Raw genomic sequence first — 20,125 nt, 5'->3', positions numbered from 1 at the left:
CCATAAAATGCAAAGATTCAGAATACCTACCTGTACAGTTGCTGGAAGTGTTTAAAGACTATGTGGAAGCACTTAAACAAGGGCCTCACATGCGGTTGAGGCTGCAGAAGGACTCATCATCCCATCGCCACCACTGTCTTCATCAAAGCTCAGCTCTGTTTGCCAGGATGGACTGACTCCCTTGTTAGATGGCAATGATGGGAATCTCAACCTAGATAAAGACCCTACCACCTGCCATGGAGAGTCCACCCGGGTAGTGGAGGTATACAGAGCTGGCCACTTCTCTGGAATAGTCAATATGACAAGGTAGCGTCATGAAAGTGCCTTGCAAACTATACAGTAGACTGTAAATATCACCATTACCATTGTGTTTCTCAAAATTGAGGAATAATTTTTCAGCATTATCCTGGTTCTTACCTACTTGACAGCTTACAATGAAGTAGAAACTATACTAATAGCTTTTCATAGGTCTACTCACCTAATATTCCCCAAACCTCCAAAAATTGGAATTATTCTCAACCTAAAGGTCATATAAGGTCTTAGTGTGATTCAAACTCAGGTCTTTTGGCTTCAAACTCTGTGCTTTTAACTGCTGTGTTATTCTTGTGGGTTGAATATAAATGTTCTAGGATGAAAAAAGCTTCAAGCCAAATGTTTGAGAGTTCTACCCGTGCCCCTTCAGCAGCAGCAGCATCTCAGAGCTGTAAGGCCCTAGGGCACTGCTCTGAGCCATTAGGTCTGAAAACCATCTTCTTTCTCTCACTATATGTTAATCATATCCAGCATTCTCTGCCTACCCTGGAGGATCCAGAGTTCAGCTGGCCCTGGTCAAGTTGAAATTACAGTTCCTGAGTCTAAAGATTTTTAACCTATTCATAAATCTTTGTTGTTGTTGTGTTTCTGGCTAGAACATAAAAAAAATACAATCCTTCTTACTCAAACAAAACAGAAAGCCTATTTTCTTTCTGGAATCAAATGAACATTTTGTAGTTAGGAAGAAAGAAAAGACAATAAGCCATGGTAGCCTATTCAGCTTTAATATCCCCAAATATCTGTGCAAATGGGACTATGTTGCAAAGTAACACAGAAATCTGTAGACAAGTACGTCTCTCAGAGGAAAACTGATTGGAGAGAAGGCACCAGAAACTATGTTTTGTTGAATGACATGTAAACAGTAAATGGGGAGAAAGGAAGTTGATTGTCATTTTGTGGGTGTAGCATAAGGATGATAGACTACCTTACTTGCTGACATCAGCTGCAGTCTAGGCTGCAGTGAGAGCAGACCTGATGCTAAGGAGACAAACACCCACACAGAGGCAGTGCAGAAGTGGAAGAGAAGAAAGAGACGTTACTATGAGGCCACAGGCCCTCCTTCCCTCCTCACTCAGTTCCACAGGCAGTATCCTTCAAACGTGCTACTCGCTAACAACTGGGGAGAGGAAAAATGAAATTCTAAAAAGCCTGGGCAAATACAATTTCTTTCTCTCTATGCTCTTCGATCAGATGGTGTGGATGGCTCCTGATTAGAAGACGTACCACATCCGGCTGCCTTCCTAGGTGATGACGGTGGGTGCAGTCCGTCCTGTTCTCTCTTGGAGCTGGGACACCTTCAGAGCAATGGAAATAAGGGGGGCCAACATGACCTGAATGAAACACAAGAGAAGAACTGTGATGGCTGATCTTGTCAACCTGAAAGGACTTAGAATCTCAGTGGAAACAAACCTCTGGGTTGTCTGTGAGTTTCTACATTAGGTTAATTGAGGTAGGAAGACACACCCTAAGTGTGGGTGGTACCATCCCACGGATTGGGGTCCTATGCTGAATAACAATGATAAATCCAGCTGAGTAAAAGCATTCTCCCCCTCTGCTTCCAGAAGGTGGAGGAAGCACAACCAGCTGCCTTAAGCTTCTGCTCTTCCAAACATGATGGGCTGAACCCTGGAACTGTGAGCCGAAATAACCCCTTCATCCCTCATGCTGTTTTGTTAGGTATTTTATCATAGCAACAAGGAAAATAACTAATACAAGAATCGTTTCCATCACTTTCACTAAACAAACACCTAGCTCCAACCCTAACATTACCCCTGACTCCAGATCTAGGAGCCCAACTGTCTGTTCCATGCTTCTAAGACTCCTCAAACTCTTTAAAGACAAATACATGTTCTTTTCCCCAAAACCCAAATCTAGTGTTCCCTACAGTGAACTGATACCATGGTCTATGCAGTAAACTAAACCATGCTTGATATATTCCTCTTACGTTCCCTGTGCTCAGCCACCAGCAGGCCTGAGGGATTCTCACCTCCCAAATAGCTCCATGGTATCTATGATTCTTGCTAAGGGACCATCCTCTCACCTGAAGCAGCAGTGCCTCCTGCTCTTCCTCATCCTCAGCTTTACTCTCACACTGCATCTAAGGGATCTTTCAAGTGCAGCTCTTTCCTATGTCTACATCTCACTTAAGGGAGAAGAATTCTGCTACTGAAATGAATAGTTTTGATGTATAAAAAAAATGAAGGGAGAGAGAGGGTTAGCTAAAACTAAGAATTATGAAAAAGCCACATTACTACTTTATAAGCTAATTAAAAATATTTTTAAAATGAATTTGAATCAAGGTACCCTGCATGGATCAGTATTGCTGCTTCCAGAAGTCAGAGGCTACTAAATGAAAATTCCAGGCAAAATGTCGGATACTTCCCTATGAGTTGTATGCATGGAGGCCTCCAAAACAATATAGGTTTTAGCCAGTGCTCTTGATTGCCCACAAGGATGAGAAGATAAGACTGTGCTGAGAAGAAACCACATTCTCTGGTTGAAGGACACTGAGAAATTAAGATGGAATGAACTGGATGCTTCCTCTCTGCTGGCTAACTTTCATAGTGCCAAAAGGTCCTATTCAGGCTGCTAGGGAGGAACAGGGAGTCACCAATAGTCTTACCAAACTTTGGACTCAGTACTACATTACAGACCTGCCAGGCAAGATTTTCCCACTGGCACAATACTGACTATTTTGAAGGTAAACAGCCACTTTCTGATTGGATTTGAAACCCACTCCACAGGAGAGCATTCATGCCTGGTACAGTACAACTGGTCAAAAGCCCACAGCTGGGGAGATTACAAGCCCTAGTGGACAATCTACTATGGTTGTTTTGCTAAGTGGACATACTGTCATGCTGCGTTCAAGATATTCACACCCATAGACTAGTGATGCCCTCATACTTGGTAAGACAAGCTTTATTTTGTAGTAGGCAGGAGTTACTGCAGAGACTCTTAACTGGTCTGAGTGCTAGGATGCCTAGTCCTAAGTGAAACATCTGAATCGCCCCTCCAAGGCACAGGAGTTACTACAGAGACTTTTAACTGATCAGAGTGCTAGGGTGTTCAGTCCTGAGTGGAACATCTGAATCGCCCCTCCAAGGCACAGGAGTTACCACAGAGACTCTTAACTGATCAGAGTGCTAGGGTGCTCAGTCCTGAGTGGAACATCTGAATCACCCCTCCAAGGCCGAGGAGTTACTACAGAGACTTTTAACTGATCAGAGTGCTAGGGTGTTCAGTCCTGAGTGGAACATCTGAATCGCCCCTCCAAGGCACAGGAGTTACTACAGAGACTCTTAACTGATCAGAGTGCTAGGGTGTTCAGTCCTGAGTAGAACATCTGAATTACCCCTCCAAGGCCCAGGAGTTACTGCAGAGACTTTTAACTGGTCAGCGTGCTAGAGTGCTCAGTCCTGAGTGGAACATCTGAATCACCCCTCCAAGGCCCAGTGAACATAGCAGAAGAAGAAGCTGAAAGCATGTAAAAGCCAGAGGATGAGAAGGAGTGCTGTGAAATACTGTCTTCTGGATATGACATGGCTATTGAAATTATGCACACACATAGCTGTGGTAACCTGCACAAGACTTGTACAAGATTGGCCTATCAATAGTCCATCATGATGGCTCATGAGTCCTCAGCCCTCTCTAAGGAGCTATTGGAAGTTAATGGTTGCTGGGGATGGACAGTCATTTTCTTCAGTGGTATAGTCTTTGGTAGGTTGTCCATGTTCCAGTAAATAACCCCTCATTAATAATACTCAGGCAAGCAACCCTAATTAAACTAGGGGGAGCACAAAAACGAAAGGCATGAAAATAGGAGGGAGACTAGTTGTGAAAATGGGGTTCAACAGGAGTGGGAGGGAGATAAAAGAGGGCATTGGAGGTGAATATAATCAAAATAGGTGTATGAAATTGTCAATAACTATGTAAGTAAGAATTATAGGGCTGGAGAGATGGCTTAGCGGTTAAGCGCTTGCCTGTGAAGCCTAAGGACCCCGGTTCGAGGCTCAGTTCCCCAGGTCCCACGTTAGCCAGATGCACAAGAGGGCGCACGCGTCTGGAGTTCGTTTGCAGAGGCTGGAAGCCCTGGTGCGCCCATTCTCTCTCTCTCCCTCTATCTGTCTTTCTCTCTGTGTCTGTCGCTCTCAAATAAAAAAAAAATTAAAAAAAGAATTATAGCTCAGTGGATAGAGTGTTTGCTTAGCATGCACAAGCCCTGGGTTCAATAGCCAGGGCATGGGTGGCACACACTGTCATCCTAGCATCTGGGAGACAGAAGCAGGAGTTCAAGGACAGCCTTGGCTACAAAATGAGTTCAGGCTGGCCTGGTATATATAGCAAGTTCAAGTTCAGCCTGGGGATTATGACACCCTATCTCAAAAGTTAAAAGTAATTAAAGAAAACTAAAACTGTGCATCTTGTTGAACTACCCATTTACAGATGAGGAACTGAACCCAAGGAGGTACAGTGACCTGACTCAGAGGTCAAGAGCAGATCTTCTCTGCTGTTACTTTCTCTATTCCATGCCTGCAGTGCAAAATAACTAGAAAACCAGCTCTGTTGAGATTAAAACTTGCCCTTGTCTTTGGGCCTTGGACAGTCCACAAGAGTCTAGGCTGAGGCACAACAGCTACAGAGTAAAGGAAAGCATTGCCCAGAATGGTGCTGGACCTGGGCACAGTGGGAACATCATACCCTTTAGTAGAGTCCAACCTCCCAGGGCTTTTAGTTTAGAAAAAATAAGTCTTTCATTCATCCTTTATATCTAGCATGAGCCAGACTTTTATCTTGATAAACAGAGAAATAAACATAATTTCCTTCCTCTTTTCCTTCTGCCCTACTATCCTGAGGGCCTATGATATAGACTCCAGGGCCCTTGGCTTAGGTTTCACAGAAGCCAACAATACAGCGGGATCTGGAGATGACCGAGGCCAGTATTTCTTAAATGAAGTAGCTGGTCAAATGCGTACACAGAAAGCAGATGCTGCTTGCAAGGAGAGAAAAATGGAAGGCTACTGCTGGGGTGGGGCTATCAAGTTTCTGTTTTGCAAACTGCAGAGGTACCGAAGATATGTTAGAAAACAATGTAAGTATGCATACTGCTACCAAAGTGTACACACTAAAAACTAACATAAAATTTTATGAGTTTTATTTTCTTTGAGATAGGGTCCCTCTCTAGCTCAGGCTTACCTGAAATTCACTATGTAGTCTCATGGTAGCCTCAAACTCACAGTGATCATCCTACCTCTGCCTCCCGAGTACTGGGATTAAAGGTGTAGGGTATTTTTTTTAATATTTTTATTTATATGATGTGGTGGTTTGATTCAGGTGTCCCCCATAAACTTAGGTGTTCTGAATGCTAGGTTCCCAGCTGATGGAGATTTGGGAATTAATGCCTCCTGGAGGGAGTGTATTGTTGGGGGCGGGCTTATGGGTATTAAAGCCAGTTTCCCCTTGCCAGTGTTTGGCACACCCTCCTGTTGCTGTAGTCCACCTTATGTTGGCCAGGGGGTGATGTCCACCCTCTGCTCATGCCATTGTTTTTCCCTGCCATCGTGGAGCATCCCCTCGAGCCTATAAGCCAAAATAAATCTCTTTTTCCCAGAAGCTGCTCTTGGTTGGGTGATTTCTACCAGCAATGCAAACCGGACTGCAACAGTAAAGTGGTACTGAGGAGTGGGATTGCTGCTAAACACCTGACTATGTGGCTTCGGCCTTTTGGAGCTGATTTTCAAGAGGAATGTGGGAGATTTGAAACCTTGGCCTAAGAGATGCCTTGTAGTGCTGTAAGTACAGCTTAATGGTCTATCCTGGTCAGAGCTGAAAGACCGGAAGGCAGTAAGAACTATGGGCTGTGAGGTTTGGCTTATGAGGATGAGAAAGAGCTTTGCTTGGACTGGGCTAGCAGTTTGTGTGGGAAGCTTGCTCTATGCCCATGTCCTGAGAAATTGTGCAGGGTTGCTTTGCGTAGAAATGAACTGGTGTGTGCAGAGGGATATGGCACAGAAAGAAAAATCTTTGGGTGAACTGCTGCCCATTCAGCTGCAACTGAGAGATTACAACCTTTGAGACTGGGCTAGCTGACCTGCGCTGGGGCAACAGAAAGAATGTCGACTCTTTTGAAGGGGCCTGAGTGCTCAAGGAGTGTCCTGTTCTTCAAAGTCTGCTTTATTCCCCCCTGAATTAACAAATTGGCACCCTACCTGGTATTGTGGAGTATAAGAAATGCTGGAAAGAGGGTCATTGAGTTTGCAACACGGTCTTGTGTTTTGGAAATGGCCATGGGCAGTGTGAAGCAGGTTTGCTGGTTGCCTGCATAGAGACCCCATGGGGCCATGAGGATGAACCGTGGCTTGCAGTGGAGACCCAGTGGAGATGCCGGGACCATGAGATAGATGGCTGCCAAGGAGCTGCCGGTCCCAATGAAGTTTTCCAGGACTGTGAGTAGCCTAGCTGGAGGGGCGGAATTGGAATGCCAGAGACTTGTTGCTGGTTAGAATAATCAGACTTGAAGATTTGCCACTGGTTAGAGTTGCTGGACTTGAAGCTACAGAGTTTGATACTTGCCCTGGTTGTTTTAAATCTTGTATTGGTTGAATGTTTCTTTGCTATGCCCAATGCCATCTATTGCAGTGTGAATATTTGTTCTGTGCCATTATGGGTTTTTTGAGGTTATTTTTTGGTATTATGGCTCAGTTAAAAGATCTTGGACTATGGGGATGTATGAACATCATTGGAATTGATTAAAAACTATAGGGACTTTTAAAGTCAGACAGAATGCATTGCATTTTACATCATGTATGGATATCAGTTTATGGGGGCCAGGGGCGGAATGTGGTGGTTTGATTCAGGTGTCCCCCATAAACTTAGGTGTTCTGAATGCTAGGTTCCCAGCTGATGGAGATTTGGGAATTAATGCCTCCTGGAGGGAGTGTATTGTTGGGGGCGGGCTTATGGGTATTATAGCCAGTTTCCCCTTGCCAGTGTTTGGCACACCCTCCTGTTGCTGTAGTCCACCTTATGATGGCCAGGGGGTGATGTCCACCCTCTGCTCATGCCATTGTTTTTCCCTGCCATCGTGGAGCATCCCCTCGAGCCTATAAGCCAAAATAAATCTCTTTTTCCCAGAAGCTGCTCTTGGTTGGGTGATTTCTACCAGCAATGCGAACCGGACTGCAACATATGAGGAGGAGGAGAGGGCATACCAAAGCCTCTTGCTCAAACTCTAGACATTTGTGCATCTGGCTTTATGCGAGCAAAGCAGACTTTGCAAACAAGCACCTTTATTTTTTTGAGGCAAGCCCAATAGACTGGCCTTTTTCTTTTAGTGTGTGTGTGTGTGGGTGTGTCTGTGAGAGAGAGAGAGAGAGAGAGGGAGAGAGAGAGAGGGAGAGAGGGAGAGGGAGAGAGAATGGGCATGCCAGGGCCTCCAGCTACTGCAATCAAACTCCAGATGCGTGTGCCCCGTTGTGCACATGTGCGACCTTGCACACTTGCGTCACTGTGCATCTGGCTTATGTGGGTCCTGGAGAGTCGAACATGAGTCCTTAGGCTTTACAGGCAAGCACCTTAACTGCTAAGCCATCTCTCCAGCCCAGCAAGCAAGCACCTTTAACCACTGAGCCATCTTCCCCAGCCAAGTTGGTTTGTTGTTCATGACAATTAAAAAAAATTGACCCAGGTGTCATGACCTGTGCCTTTAATCCCAAGATTGGGAAGGCTGAAGGCAGTAAGCTCAAAGACAGACTGGGTTACAGAGTGATTTTCAAGTCAGCCTAGGTAAGAGTGAGACCCTGCTTCATTATATACATATACATACATATATATCATGTACATATTTTGTATATATTATATATAGACATATTTATCTGAAAAATAAGAGCAAATGTAAGAATTGCTCTTTTTTAAGAGTGAATCCTGGGCTGGAGAGATGGCTTAGCGGTTAAGCGCTTGCCTGTGAAGCCTAAGGACCCCGATCTGAGGCTCGGTTCCCCAGGTCCCACGTTAGCCAGATGCACAAGGGGGCGCACGCGTCTGGAGTTCATTTGCAGAGGCTGGAAGCCCTGGCATGCCCATTCTCTCTCTCCCCCTCTATCTGTCTTTCTCTCTGTGTCTGTCACTCTCAAATAAATAAATAAATAATTTTTTAAAAAAAGAGTGAATCCCATGTCGTAGCTACAGCATTTAAGCACTGTACATTTATTGTCTCCCTGAGTCTCCACAACAGTATGAAGTAGTTATTCTTCCATCTTATAGACAGGGGAACAAAGGCACACAGATATGAAAGAACTCACCAAGTGGTGCATGGGTCTTAAGTGACAATAAGAAAATTTAAGAAAGCTTTCACTAACTCTGAAACCTATCTGCAAAAACCCACTACCCAAGGAGTTTCCAAATTCAAGTTTACAGTATTAGTACTAGGTGCTGGGAGAAATGCAAGTTTATGGTACTAGCTCTAAGTACTAGAAGAAAAGAGACTTCATACAAAAATAAGATGGCAAATATTATTCCATTTATTTCTTACTTTCTTGTATTTTTATAAAAATTATTTAATGTTTCAAATGTGAGCTGTAGAGATGGCTTAGCAGTAAGGTGCTTTCCTGCAAAGTCTAAGGACCCATGTTCAACTCTTCAGATCCCACAGAAGCCGATACACAAGGTGACACAAATGTATTAGGTGACACATGTGTCTGGAGGCCCTGGATTTGTCAACTCTCTCTCTCTCTCCTAAAAAAGGCCAGTCTGTTAGACTTTTCAAATGTGATTATTTATTTCAGACAAGGAGACGGGAAGAAAGAGAAAGGGTGAGCCAGGGCCTCTAGCCACTGCAAATTCACTCCAGACACATGCGTTACCAAGGGCATCTGGCTTATGTGGGACCTGGAGAATTGAACCTGGGTCCTTAAGGCTTTGCATGCAAGTGCCTTAACAGCTAAGCCATCTCTCCAGCCCTACTTATTTATTTTTGATTATTTATTTATTTTTGCAGCACTGGGGTGAATGCAGAGCCTCATGTATGACAGGCAAGTGCTGGCCCACTGGCACATCTCTTCTCAAAATAAGATGTCTTTAAATGTGTATATCACGAACTGACTACTATGTCAACTGAGGACTTAACATAGAAATCTCTTCACTTAGTTATTTCTTTGGCTATATGGGTGGTTGTGAGGACACAAGATACACTTTCTTTCTATGTAAAGTTGAAGTGCATAATACAAGACTACCAGTTGTAGCATCAAATCGCACATCAGAGCTCAAAAACTCCTACATCCTACAGAACTAAAATTCTGGATCCTTTAACAAATAGCTACCTTTTGCCTCCAGCCTCAGACCCTTTCTGTTTCTGAGTTCAACTTTTTTTTCTTTTTTTTAAATAAATTAATTTTTTTATTGACAACTTCCATAATTGTAAACAATATCTCTTGGTAATTCCCTCCCTACCCCCACTTTTCCCTTTGAAACTCCACTCTCCATCATATCCCCTCCCCCTCCCAATCAGTCTCTCTTTATTTAGATGTCATCATTTTTTCCTCCTATAATGATGGTCTTGTGTAGGTAGTGTCAGGCACTGTGAGGTCCTGGATATCCAGGCCATTTTGTATCTGGAGGAGTACGTTGTAAGGAGTCCTACCCTTCCTTTGGCTCTTACATTCTTTCCACCACCTCTTCTGCAATGGACCCTGAGCCTTGGAAGGTGTGATAGAGATGTTGCAGTGCTGAGCACTCATCTGTAACTTTTTCCCAACACCATGATGCCTCTGAGTCATCCCAAGGTCACTGCCCTCTGAAAAGAGAAGGTTCTCTAACCAAAAATGAGAGTAGCATTAATATATGGGCATGGACATTAAGAGAAGTGCTTACTGGGCAGTTTGGTGAGCACAGTATAGACATTTAGCCTGACAGCAGCAGACGTTACACCTCTAGGGCTCATGACTACCCCTGTTGTAGGTTTTCAGTATCAGGGATGTATTCCCTCCCATGGAGCAGGCCTCCAGTCTGATTAGAGAGTGGTTGGGTTCCCCCATAACAGACATGCCACTATTGCACCCGTTGGCTCATTTGGCTGGGCTGACCAAATATAAGGCCTGCAGTCTTCACTGCTGATTATATTCACTTTTGATTTCTCTCCCACTGAACTGCATGCAACATAGCTTTTTCCAGGTTTCTGTCAGCTGGTCTACATGGAGATTTTCAGCTCAGCTCCAGCAGGGTTTCTCAGTGACCTTGCAGCCCAAGTATATGGAGTCTTTAGCAATAGGTTCTTACCATCTATTCCTAGTGGGAAACCAAGGGCTTCAGCAATGGCCTGTAATGTTTTGGGGGCATCAGGGACCTCCCTGGCCACTGGAAGATATCCCATCCCTGGCACTGAAAATTTTCTAGTAACAACCTATGGCTTCTGAGTGTTCCATTGCCCAAAAACGTAGGTTTCCACATGACTTACTTATATCCTCTGAGATTTTTTTTTTTTTTTCTTTGAGGCAGGGTCTCCCTCTAGCTCAGGCTGACCTGGAATTCACTATGTAGTTTCAGGGTGGCCTCGACTGAGTTCAACTTTTAAAATATTTTTATTTATTTCCAAGGAGGGAGGGAAGAAGGGAGAGAAAGAGAGAGAGAGAAAGAGAGAAAGAAAGAGAGAGAGAAAGAAAGAGAGAGAGTGAGTGAGTGAGTGAGTGTGTGTGTGTGTGTGTGTGTGTGTGTGTGTGTGTGTGTCAGGGCCTCTAGTCACTGCAAATGAACTCCAGAAGCATGTGTCACTTTGTACATTTGGCTTTACATATGTACTGGGGAATATAACTGGGTTGTTAGGCTTTGCAGGCAAGTGCCATACTGCTGAGCCATCTCTCCAGCCCTGAGTTAACATTTTATATTCACAAATACATGACATCTTGAAGAATTTATCTCTCTGAGCCTGCCTGTTTTGTTACCATAATGTTCTCCAGGTTCATTACCATAATATTCTCCAGATTCACCCATGCTGCTGCAAATGGCAGGAATTTATCTGTTTTTTAAAATATTTTTTCTTATTTTTTTGTTTATTTTTATTTATTTATTTGAGAGCGACAGACAGAGATAAAAAGGAAGAGAGAGAGAGAGAGAGAGAGAGGGAGGTAGGGAGGGAGAGAATGGGTGTGCCAGGACCTCTAGCCACTGCAAACAAATTCCAGATGCATGCGCCCGCTTGCGCATCTGCCTAATGTGGGTTCTTGGGAATTGAGCCTTGAACTGGGGTCCTCAGACTTCACAGGCAAGCACTTAACTGCTAAGCCATCTCTCCAGCCCTTAAATATTTTTTAAATTTCCGTGTGTGTACAAGAGTCTCTTGCCATTGCAAAGGAATTCCAGGTGCATGCATCACTTTTTGCATCAGGCTTTGTATGGGTGCTAGAGAAATGAACCCAGCCAGCAGGCTGTGCAAGCAAGTACCTTTTAATAGCTGAGCCATCTCCCCAGCCCTAAGGACTTTATTTTTTAGGATAGAATAATTTTGGATGATGTGATCCATATTCACCTCTTCATTCATCCATTCTCCTTAGGGCATATCTGTATCTAAGCACTTGTGAATACTGATTAATGGGCATACAAGTACAGATAGAACCTCAGGATAATGACCTCAAATTCTGTGGATATATACTATAGAGATTGCTGGGTCACATGGAAGTTCTACTTTTTATTTCTTTTGGAAATTTCCATACTGTTTCCAAGATGGCTACACTAATTTATATTCCCACCAGCAGTATACAAGTGTGTTCCATTTTCTCCAACATTTTCACTAACCCTATCTTTTGTCTTTTTGACAACAGCCATCCTGCTAGATACGGGTTTTTATTCTACCTCACTGTGGTTTTGCCTTTCACTTTAGTGATGGTGGCCATATTTTCATATACCTGTTGGTCATCTATATGTCTCTGGAAAAATGTCTGTTCAATTTTTCAGAAAATACTATTTAAATGGATATCTTTAGTACAAATCTTCTTTTGTCTTTGAGGTGCAGTATATGCTGTCAATCACCAAATAAGAGGAAATGTGTCATACTTTCTTCTTAGAGCTCCCGTGGCAGTGAAGACTAGCTGGGGAGCACATGTCAAGACAAGTGCCGTGAGGAACATGCTTCTGGAGACTCTCGTGAATCACTCCTCTTCTTAGCTCCTCCCTTTGGTAGCGGTCCTGTTAAGTTCCCTGTCTTGTCCCTGATTTCCAGGTCTGTTCTCACTCTGATATACTCCTAGAGACTTCATGGGTGTGGTTAGACACCCAACCACCAGGCGACAAGTCAGTAGACTTTATAAATTTGTTTAATTACTTGCACATATAGGTATATGTGTGTACACATGCCAGTGTGTCTTGCCATTGCAAATGAATGCCTGCCTGGCTTTATGTAAGTGGTTGAGGAATCGAACCCAGGCAGCAGGTTTGTGAGCATGTGATTTTAACCACTGAGCCATTTCCCCAGCCCCAAGTCAGGTGACATTTTCATCGGGATGCCTACTTTCCTGCACAAAATCTAGAATCAAGGTAGGTGACGAAGTAACTAGGTGGAGCACCACGTACGGGGCTGAGAGAAAGATTCCTTATCCTGACTCTGCCACTTACGGGGTGTGTGAAACTATTCAATGCTGCTTAGCCTTTGCCTCTGTTCAGTTCTTGGCATGAGGGAGAATAACAGAGTCCATATTACTGGAGAATTATAGGGTACATTTTCATGTAATGGGCTTAGCACAGTCTGGCCAACAGCAAATGCTCAGACCCTTGTGAAGCATTGCTCCTCTCTGTCTTCTTTTTGTTCTGACACACTGGGAATGACATGGAGGAAAGCAGGCACAGCTGATGCCCAGATAGGTCAGAGAACTGATACTGATACTGGCCACTATCCACTCCCTCCCATAAATAACTAATAGGGCAGAGGGCTTAGGCGTTACCTGAGGGTCCTGGTTGATCTTGGCGATGTCTTTCTCATAGCTATCAATGTACAGTCGGATGGTGGCCCCTGCACTCCCGGTGCCACTCAGTCGGAAGATGATACGAGAACCATCTGCAAAAATGAGCCGCAAGCCCTGGAAAAGATAAGTTGAGATTGTCTTCCACATGCTGAAAAGGAGACTGAAGATGGTAAATGGTGAGAGATGCCTTTGGAGACATAATCTCATCCATACTTGATCAATCAGAGGATTAGATCCTTGATAGATGGCAGCAATTGCAGCAGTGTGTCTGTCTTCCGTCAGCCTCTCACTGGATCCAGATGATGGGGCTTAGCTAATGTGGGAGCAACATCTCTAGGGTCAGCTGGGAGACATGATCTCAGTGAGGCTGGATGGCATGAGAGCGCGCTTCCCTGCCGGCCTCCCTGTGATTTACAGCCTGGCCATTTCAGCTTGAAGCTTAATAAAAAAGTAAGTAAAGCAGCTAAATGCAGAAACTTGACTCCCAGTTGTGAAGAACCACAGGCAGATGGGGTGGGGGTGAGGCTCTTTACAGAGATCTGATACGGAGCCTCAGAAATACCAGAGGAAGTTCTGTGTCCCAGATGGCAATAAGCAGCTATTCCTCAATTTCCTGATGATGCCTGAGGACTCAAAGTGGGGTCCCTGTGCGTACAGAGCCCCTTTTCTGGCATCTTTTCCTTCCTCCTTGCCAGTACCTATGTTTCCTTGGGAAAAGGCTGAGGACTCTCAGACAGAGATTTCCCAGTCTGAGGAAGGAAGGTTAAGCCAGATGGTTGCCTGAGCTTCACTCTTTGCGAATCTATCAGTCTTTCTGCAAAATGACAGACTACATAATGCCTGTTATGACTGGAAGGAAAGACACTCATTACCTGGTATGCATCTCCACTTCCAACCCATCACCACTCTCCATCCTTCCCACTCCCCACCCAGAGTTACCTGTGCCACACTCACTAGTGCTCACTGGTGAAGACGATGAATGGGATACAAAGTACAACCTCTAGTTACTCAATGCAGAGGACAAATTTCACTCTCTCTTACTATCTCTTGCTTGTAGAACCACACCAGGGTTAGTCTCCTTCCCCAAGGACTTCAATTCAAAGCTTCTAAACTCTTTTCACTTAGTTAAAGAACCCATCCTTCCTCTGGAACCATTTCTTCTCCTACCCGTTTCTCCCTAAATGCTAAAGTTTTTAATTCTGCAAAATGGTACTGTTGCCACTTGCCTTATGGGGCACAGGGCAAAGAGCTAGATCCCACAGACCCCATCTGATCTTGGGCACAGATGCACTGTCCCTGGGCCACCACCTCACCTCTGCTCTGTGATTTCCTTCTGGCTGGGGCCATGTGCATCCCTGTTGTTACTGAATATGTACTCTTGTTCTGAAGGTCTCATTGCAACAACCTCCACATGGCTCTAACACCCCCCAGGCTGCCCTCTCCTCTGAAGGCCTCTCTTTCTACCCAGGCCTCCTTTCTTCTAATTATCCCAGTCCTAAGTTACATTGTCCATACTGGATCCAAAGTTATCATAGTACTAAGAGGGACAGGGATGATGAGCTAGAATTGGGAGGAAAGAGACTCTGGGCACTGAGGGTAGCTATGAGGAGGCCTTACTGCCCATCCATACGCACTCTCCTCACAGAGAGACTTCCAGTAAACCCCATACCCATCTTCTCCAAATCTTGGCCTTGTGTCTCTCAAGAAAAAGCAAACAGGGAGGCAGAACCCATGTCTTCAGCCCCTTTTGATAATTGTGTTCTAAATTCACAGAGATGGTTCTGTTCTGTGACAAGAGGCAATCAGTCCACAAGTGAGAGGACCCTGGACAGTGCGTGTCTGTGCAAAGCGGGAGAAGGCCTGAGGAGCCTACATCCTTGGGTACCTAATACAATGAGAGAAACTCCAGCTGTTACCACCTAGGATGGCCCAGGCACTCAACTGTGTGGTTCTGCTCCTCACTGCCTTGCCAGAAGAGCTGCAGACACCATAAGTTGACATTTCTATTTATTTATTTTTATTTACTTATTTGAGAGTGACAGACAGAGAGAGAAAGAGGCAGAGAGAGAAAGAGAGAGAGAGAGAGAGAATGGGTGCATCATGGCCTCTAGCCACTGCAAACGAACTCCAGATGCATGCTCCCCTTGTGCATCTGGCTAACGTGGGTCCTGTGGAATCAAGCCTCAAACCAGGGTCCTTAGGCTTCACAGGCAAGTGTTTAACCACTAAGCCATCTCTCCCACCCCACAAGTTGACATTTCTAAATCTGAAATGCCTTAACTTACAAAGGCATATGTGTATTTGGAGTTTAAAATGTATGAGAGAAGTTTTTGTGATGATAACTCATGGGGTCATTCTGCTATAATGTCAAAAAGGGGGACTGATATCTAGGCCACAGTCACCTTTTTTGTAGATTTCAATGAAGTTTTTGTTTTGTTTTATTTTGTTTTGAGTTAGGGTATCTCTCTAGCTCAGGCTGATCTGGAACTCACTGTGTGGGCCCAGGATGGCCTCAAACAGATATTCTCCTACCTCAACCTCCCAAGCACAGGGATTAAGGGGGGTGTGCCACCATGCCCAGCTTGAGATTTCCTTGGCTTTTAGTTACTCTCTGGCATGTGACTCCAGAGGGTACAAATCTCCCTTTGGCATGCAGTTAAGATCCCAGAATGGGAGCATCTGGGACTACATGGAACTGCTGCAAAAGCTCTTCTTCCTATAAATGCACGGGACAGTCCCGTGTAACTGGACAACAAATTGAGAGCAAACACCCCAGAAACACAGGACTGCCAGAGAAGACAACCAAGGAGTCATTTTTTTCCCCTTGAGGCTTCAGAGTCCATGTAGCTTTGGGGCATTTTGCCTGCCACACACATGGATCGGTTCCTACCTGATTTCTTGAAATGCTTCCATCCACTGGATCACTATATTCAAAGTTGTCAGCTTTCTCCACAGTATAGACCTTGTCATTTGCAGAAAACTGCTTCCCCACAAAAGAGCGATCAAACATCAGGGCCTCCAGGTCCTTCATCATCCTGTTTGCACCCTCGGCTTCTACCTCCTCGTAATCATACCTGGAGAGATGACAGAGCTGAGACGTGGGGCTCGCTTGAGTACCCAAGGCAACTTGCACCATCTTCATCATTGGCTTGCCCTGCACCCCTCACAAAGCCTTATCTGACTTTAAGGAAGCTGTCAGAAGCTATGAGCTTGCCAGTCAGTGGGGATGGAGTGGGCTGGGGATGAAAGGAAGGTTTGGAAGAAGGTGGTAGGGCTTTCTGAATAAGCAGGAAATTTCCAGCTTGGCTTTTTTACAAAATGCAGCTCCAGATCTTTCAAAGGTTTTGGGGAGACACTATCTGATACTGCATCTCTAACATCACAAGGAGCGATAAAGAACAGCTCTGTTATCTATTTCATGACTCAAGCTCTGCTTGCCCAAGCTCCTGGGTCTTCCTTGAGATAAAGTCTGGCACTGCCTCGAGCTTGGGACCTGCCTGCTGCTGCTGACACTGTGGGTAAGCAGAGTGCCAGTCCCCAGAGGGGTCACCTGGAGCAAGGCCAGGCCTTCCATGACCAAATGCATCAGCCAAAGCCTAACTCCTATGCTTCAGATACTTGTCCCTTTTCCCAGGGCAGTGAGTGCTGGTCCAAAGTGCTTCAAATTCAGCTGGACAGAGGGGTGCTTATGATTTAAATTCAGCCTGAATATGGATGTTGAAGGCTCAAGAAATTAAAAGATAAATAAAAAGCAGCAACCCAAATAAAATTCTGTAATTATTTTTCTTCTAAGACTTGGTCTCATACATCATTTGGGTTGATTCCTCTGTTGCTCTTCTCTCCACTTCCAGTGTCCCTTGCCCACCTGTGCCATCCCACAATTACTATTTGCTTTTCCAGTTTCATGGTACCACAGGAAAATTGTTATTTTATATGCTGATTAAAAGTAAATAGTAAAGATGCTATAATCTCAGTATTAAACTGTTGGGAAGAATTCACTATAAAGACACAGGATTTTAATGATTGCTCAACAAATCTCTTGAATTAATAGATGAAAACAAAATGATCTTATAAGACTTGTGGTTTGATTCAGGTGTCCCCCATAAAAATAGGTGTTCTGAATGCTAGATTCCTAGCTGATGGATGTTTGGGAATTAACACCTCTTGGAGGGAGTATATTCTTGGGGGCAGGCTTATGGGTGTTATAGCCAGTTTCACCATGCCAGTGTCTGGCACACTCTCTTGTTGCTATGGTCCACCTTATGTTGGCCAGGGGGTGATGTCCACCCTTTGCTCATGCCATCATTTCTCCTGATGTAATGGAGCTTTCCCTCAAGACTATAAGCCAAAATAAACCTCTTTTTACCACAAGCTGCTCTTGGTTGGGTGATTTCTACCAGCAATGTGAACCTGACTGCAACAAGACTCCATATCTAGAATATCAGTCTACATTTCCACATGAGTGTTTTGTAAAAACTAAAATAAAAATTTGGTCAACTGATGTCTAGATAAGCCATAGAAATATTGACACAGTCTGCATAGATTTCCACGAATCACTGGCTTTGATAATTTAAAAAACTACTACTTGCTCTTGACTTCTTTCTTGTGAGATTAAAGACTACTGAAGGTAGGTTTTCTTAACTTAGTAGCATAAGTCCTACAGGTTTAAGATAATGGAATCTGCATTGGTTTCCAGTGGTGGAACAAATATAAGATTGCAAGAGGACAACTCTTTGACGTGAGCAGTACTGGGGAGTTACAGGCAACTTCTTCTGACTCCAGGATTCTATGGACTCAGTACAAAATAGCCTCCATCTCCTTGAAGTCAGTTCTTCCACCAGTTAAAATGATGAGGTGCAAGAAATTAAAACCAGGTGTCTGGGCTTTATGTCTGGACATTTGTGTGTTTGAGAAGGAACTCTTTTGAATTAGAGACAAAATTGGAACGGAAAGAATCCTGGATTTCCAATTAGAGAGAGTGAACTCCAGCGCCAGCATCTGCAGACTGTAAACTGCAATGGAGGGTCAACGGTCCAACTCTCAGACTCCCTGCTGTGATGAGGGCCACTGGGTCCATCTCTCAGAATCCCTGCTAACAGTGATGGAAGGCCACTGGTCCATCTTTCAGAATCCCTGCTAACAGTGATGGAAGGCCACTGGTCCATCTCTCAGAATCCCTGCTAACAGTGATGGAGGGCCACTGGTCCATCTCTCAGAATCCCTGCTAACAGTGATGGAGGGCCACTGGTCCATCTCTCAGAAGCCCTGCTAACAGTGATGGAGGGCCACTGGTCCATCTCACAGAATCCCTGCTAACAGTGATGGAGGGCCACTGGTCCATCTCACAGAATCCCTGCTAACAGTGATGGAGGGCCACTGGTCCATCTCACAGAATCCCTGCTAACAGTGATGGAGGGCCACTGGTCCATCTCTCAGAATCCCTGCTAACAGTGATGGAGGGCCACTGGCCCATCTCTCAGAAGCCCTGCTAACAGTGATGGAGGGCCACTGGTCCATCTCACAGAATCCCTGCTAACAGTGATGGAGGGCCACTGGCCCATCTCTCAGAAGCCCTGCTAACAGTGATGGAGGGCCACTGGCCCATCTCTCAGAAGCCCTGCTAACAGTGATGGAGGGCCACTGGTCCATCTCACAGAATCCCTGCTAACAGTGATGGAGGGCCACTGGCCCATCTCTCAGAATGCCTGCTAACAGTGATGGAGGGCCACTGGTCCATCTTTCAGAATCCCTGCTAACAGTGATGGAAGGCCACTGATCCATCTCTCAGAATCCCTGCTAACAGTGATGGAAGGCCACTGGTCCATCTCACAGAATCCCTGCTAACAGTGATGGAGGGCCACTGGTCCATCTCTCAGAATCCCTGCTAACAGTGATGGAAGGCCACTGGTCCATCTTTCAGAATCCCGCTAACAGTGATGGAGGGCCACTGGGTCCATCTCTCAGAATCCCTGCTAACAGTGATGGAAGGCCAGTGGTCCATCTCTCAGAATCCCTGCTAACAGTGATGGAGGGCCACTGGTCCATCTCTCAGAATCCCTGCTAACAGTGATGGAGGGCCACTGGCCCATCTCTCAGAATCCCTGCTAACAGTGATGGAGGGCCACTGGTCCATCTCTCAGAATCCCTGCTAACAGTGATGGAGGGCCACTGGTCCATCTCTCAGAATCCCTGCTAACAGTGATGGAGGGCCACTGGTCCATCTCACAGAATCCCTGCTAACAGTGATGGAGGGCCACTGGTCCATCTCACAGAATCCCTGCTAACAGTGATGGAGGGCCACTGGTCCATCTCTCAGAATCCCTGCTAACAGTGATGGAGGGCCACTGGTCCATCTCTCAGAATCCCTGCTAACAGTGATGGAGGGCCACTGGTCCGTCTCTCAGAATCCCTGCTAAAGTGATGGAAGGCCACTGGTCCATCTCACGGAATACCTGCTAACAGTGATGGAAGGCCACTGGTCCATCTCACGGAATACCTGCTAACAGTGATGGAGGGCCACTGGTCCATCTCTCAGAATCCCTGCTAACAGTGATGGAGGGCCACTGGTCCATCTCTCAGAATCCCTGCTAACAGTGATGGAAGGCCACTGGTCCATCTTTCAGAATCCCGCTAACAGTGATGGAAGGCCACTGGTCCATCTCTCAGAATCCCTGCTAACAGTGATGGAAGGCCACTGGGTCCATCTCTCAGAATCCCTGCTAACAGTGATGGAGGGCCACTGGGTCCATCTCTCAGAATCCCTGCTAACAGTGATGGAAGGCCAGTGGTCCATCTCTCAGAATCCCTGCTAACAGTGATGGAGGGCCACTGGTCCATCTCTCAGAATCCCTGCTAACAGTGATGGAGGG

General features: G+C 45.2%; 1 protein-coding gene across 1 annotated transcript in view; it reads right to left on the bottom strand.

Moving 5' to 3' along the window:
* Nucleotides 1-1,016: 1,016 nt before the first annotated feature.
* Pgm1 (phosphoglucomutase 1) overlaps nucleotides 1,017-20,125 on the bottom strand; it is an 82,460-nt gene continuing 63,351 nt past the window's right edge. The window contains exons 9-11 of the mRNA XM_004663189.2: nucleotides 16,147-16,330; nucleotides 13,236-13,370; nucleotides 1,017-1,643 (exon numbers count right to left, since the gene is read on the bottom strand). Of these exons, the coding sequence (XP_004663246.1) occupies nucleotides 1,554-1,643; nucleotides 13,236-13,370; nucleotides 16,147-16,330 (409 nt within the window). The 3' untranslated portion in view covers nucleotides 1,017-1,553. The remainder of the gene's footprint in view (nucleotides 1,644-13,235; nucleotides 13,371-16,146; nucleotides 16,331-20,125) is intronic.

This window comes from Jaculus jaculus, chromosome 5 (genome assembly GCF_020740685.1).
Source record: "Jaculus jaculus isolate mJacJac1 chromosome 5, mJacJac1.mat.Y.cur, whole genome shotgun sequence".
NCBI classification, from domain to species: Eukaryota; Metazoa; Chordata; class Mammalia; order Rodentia; family Dipodidae; genus Jaculus; species Jaculus jaculus.
This window is presented reverse-complemented; position numbering and strand designations above follow the sequence as displayed.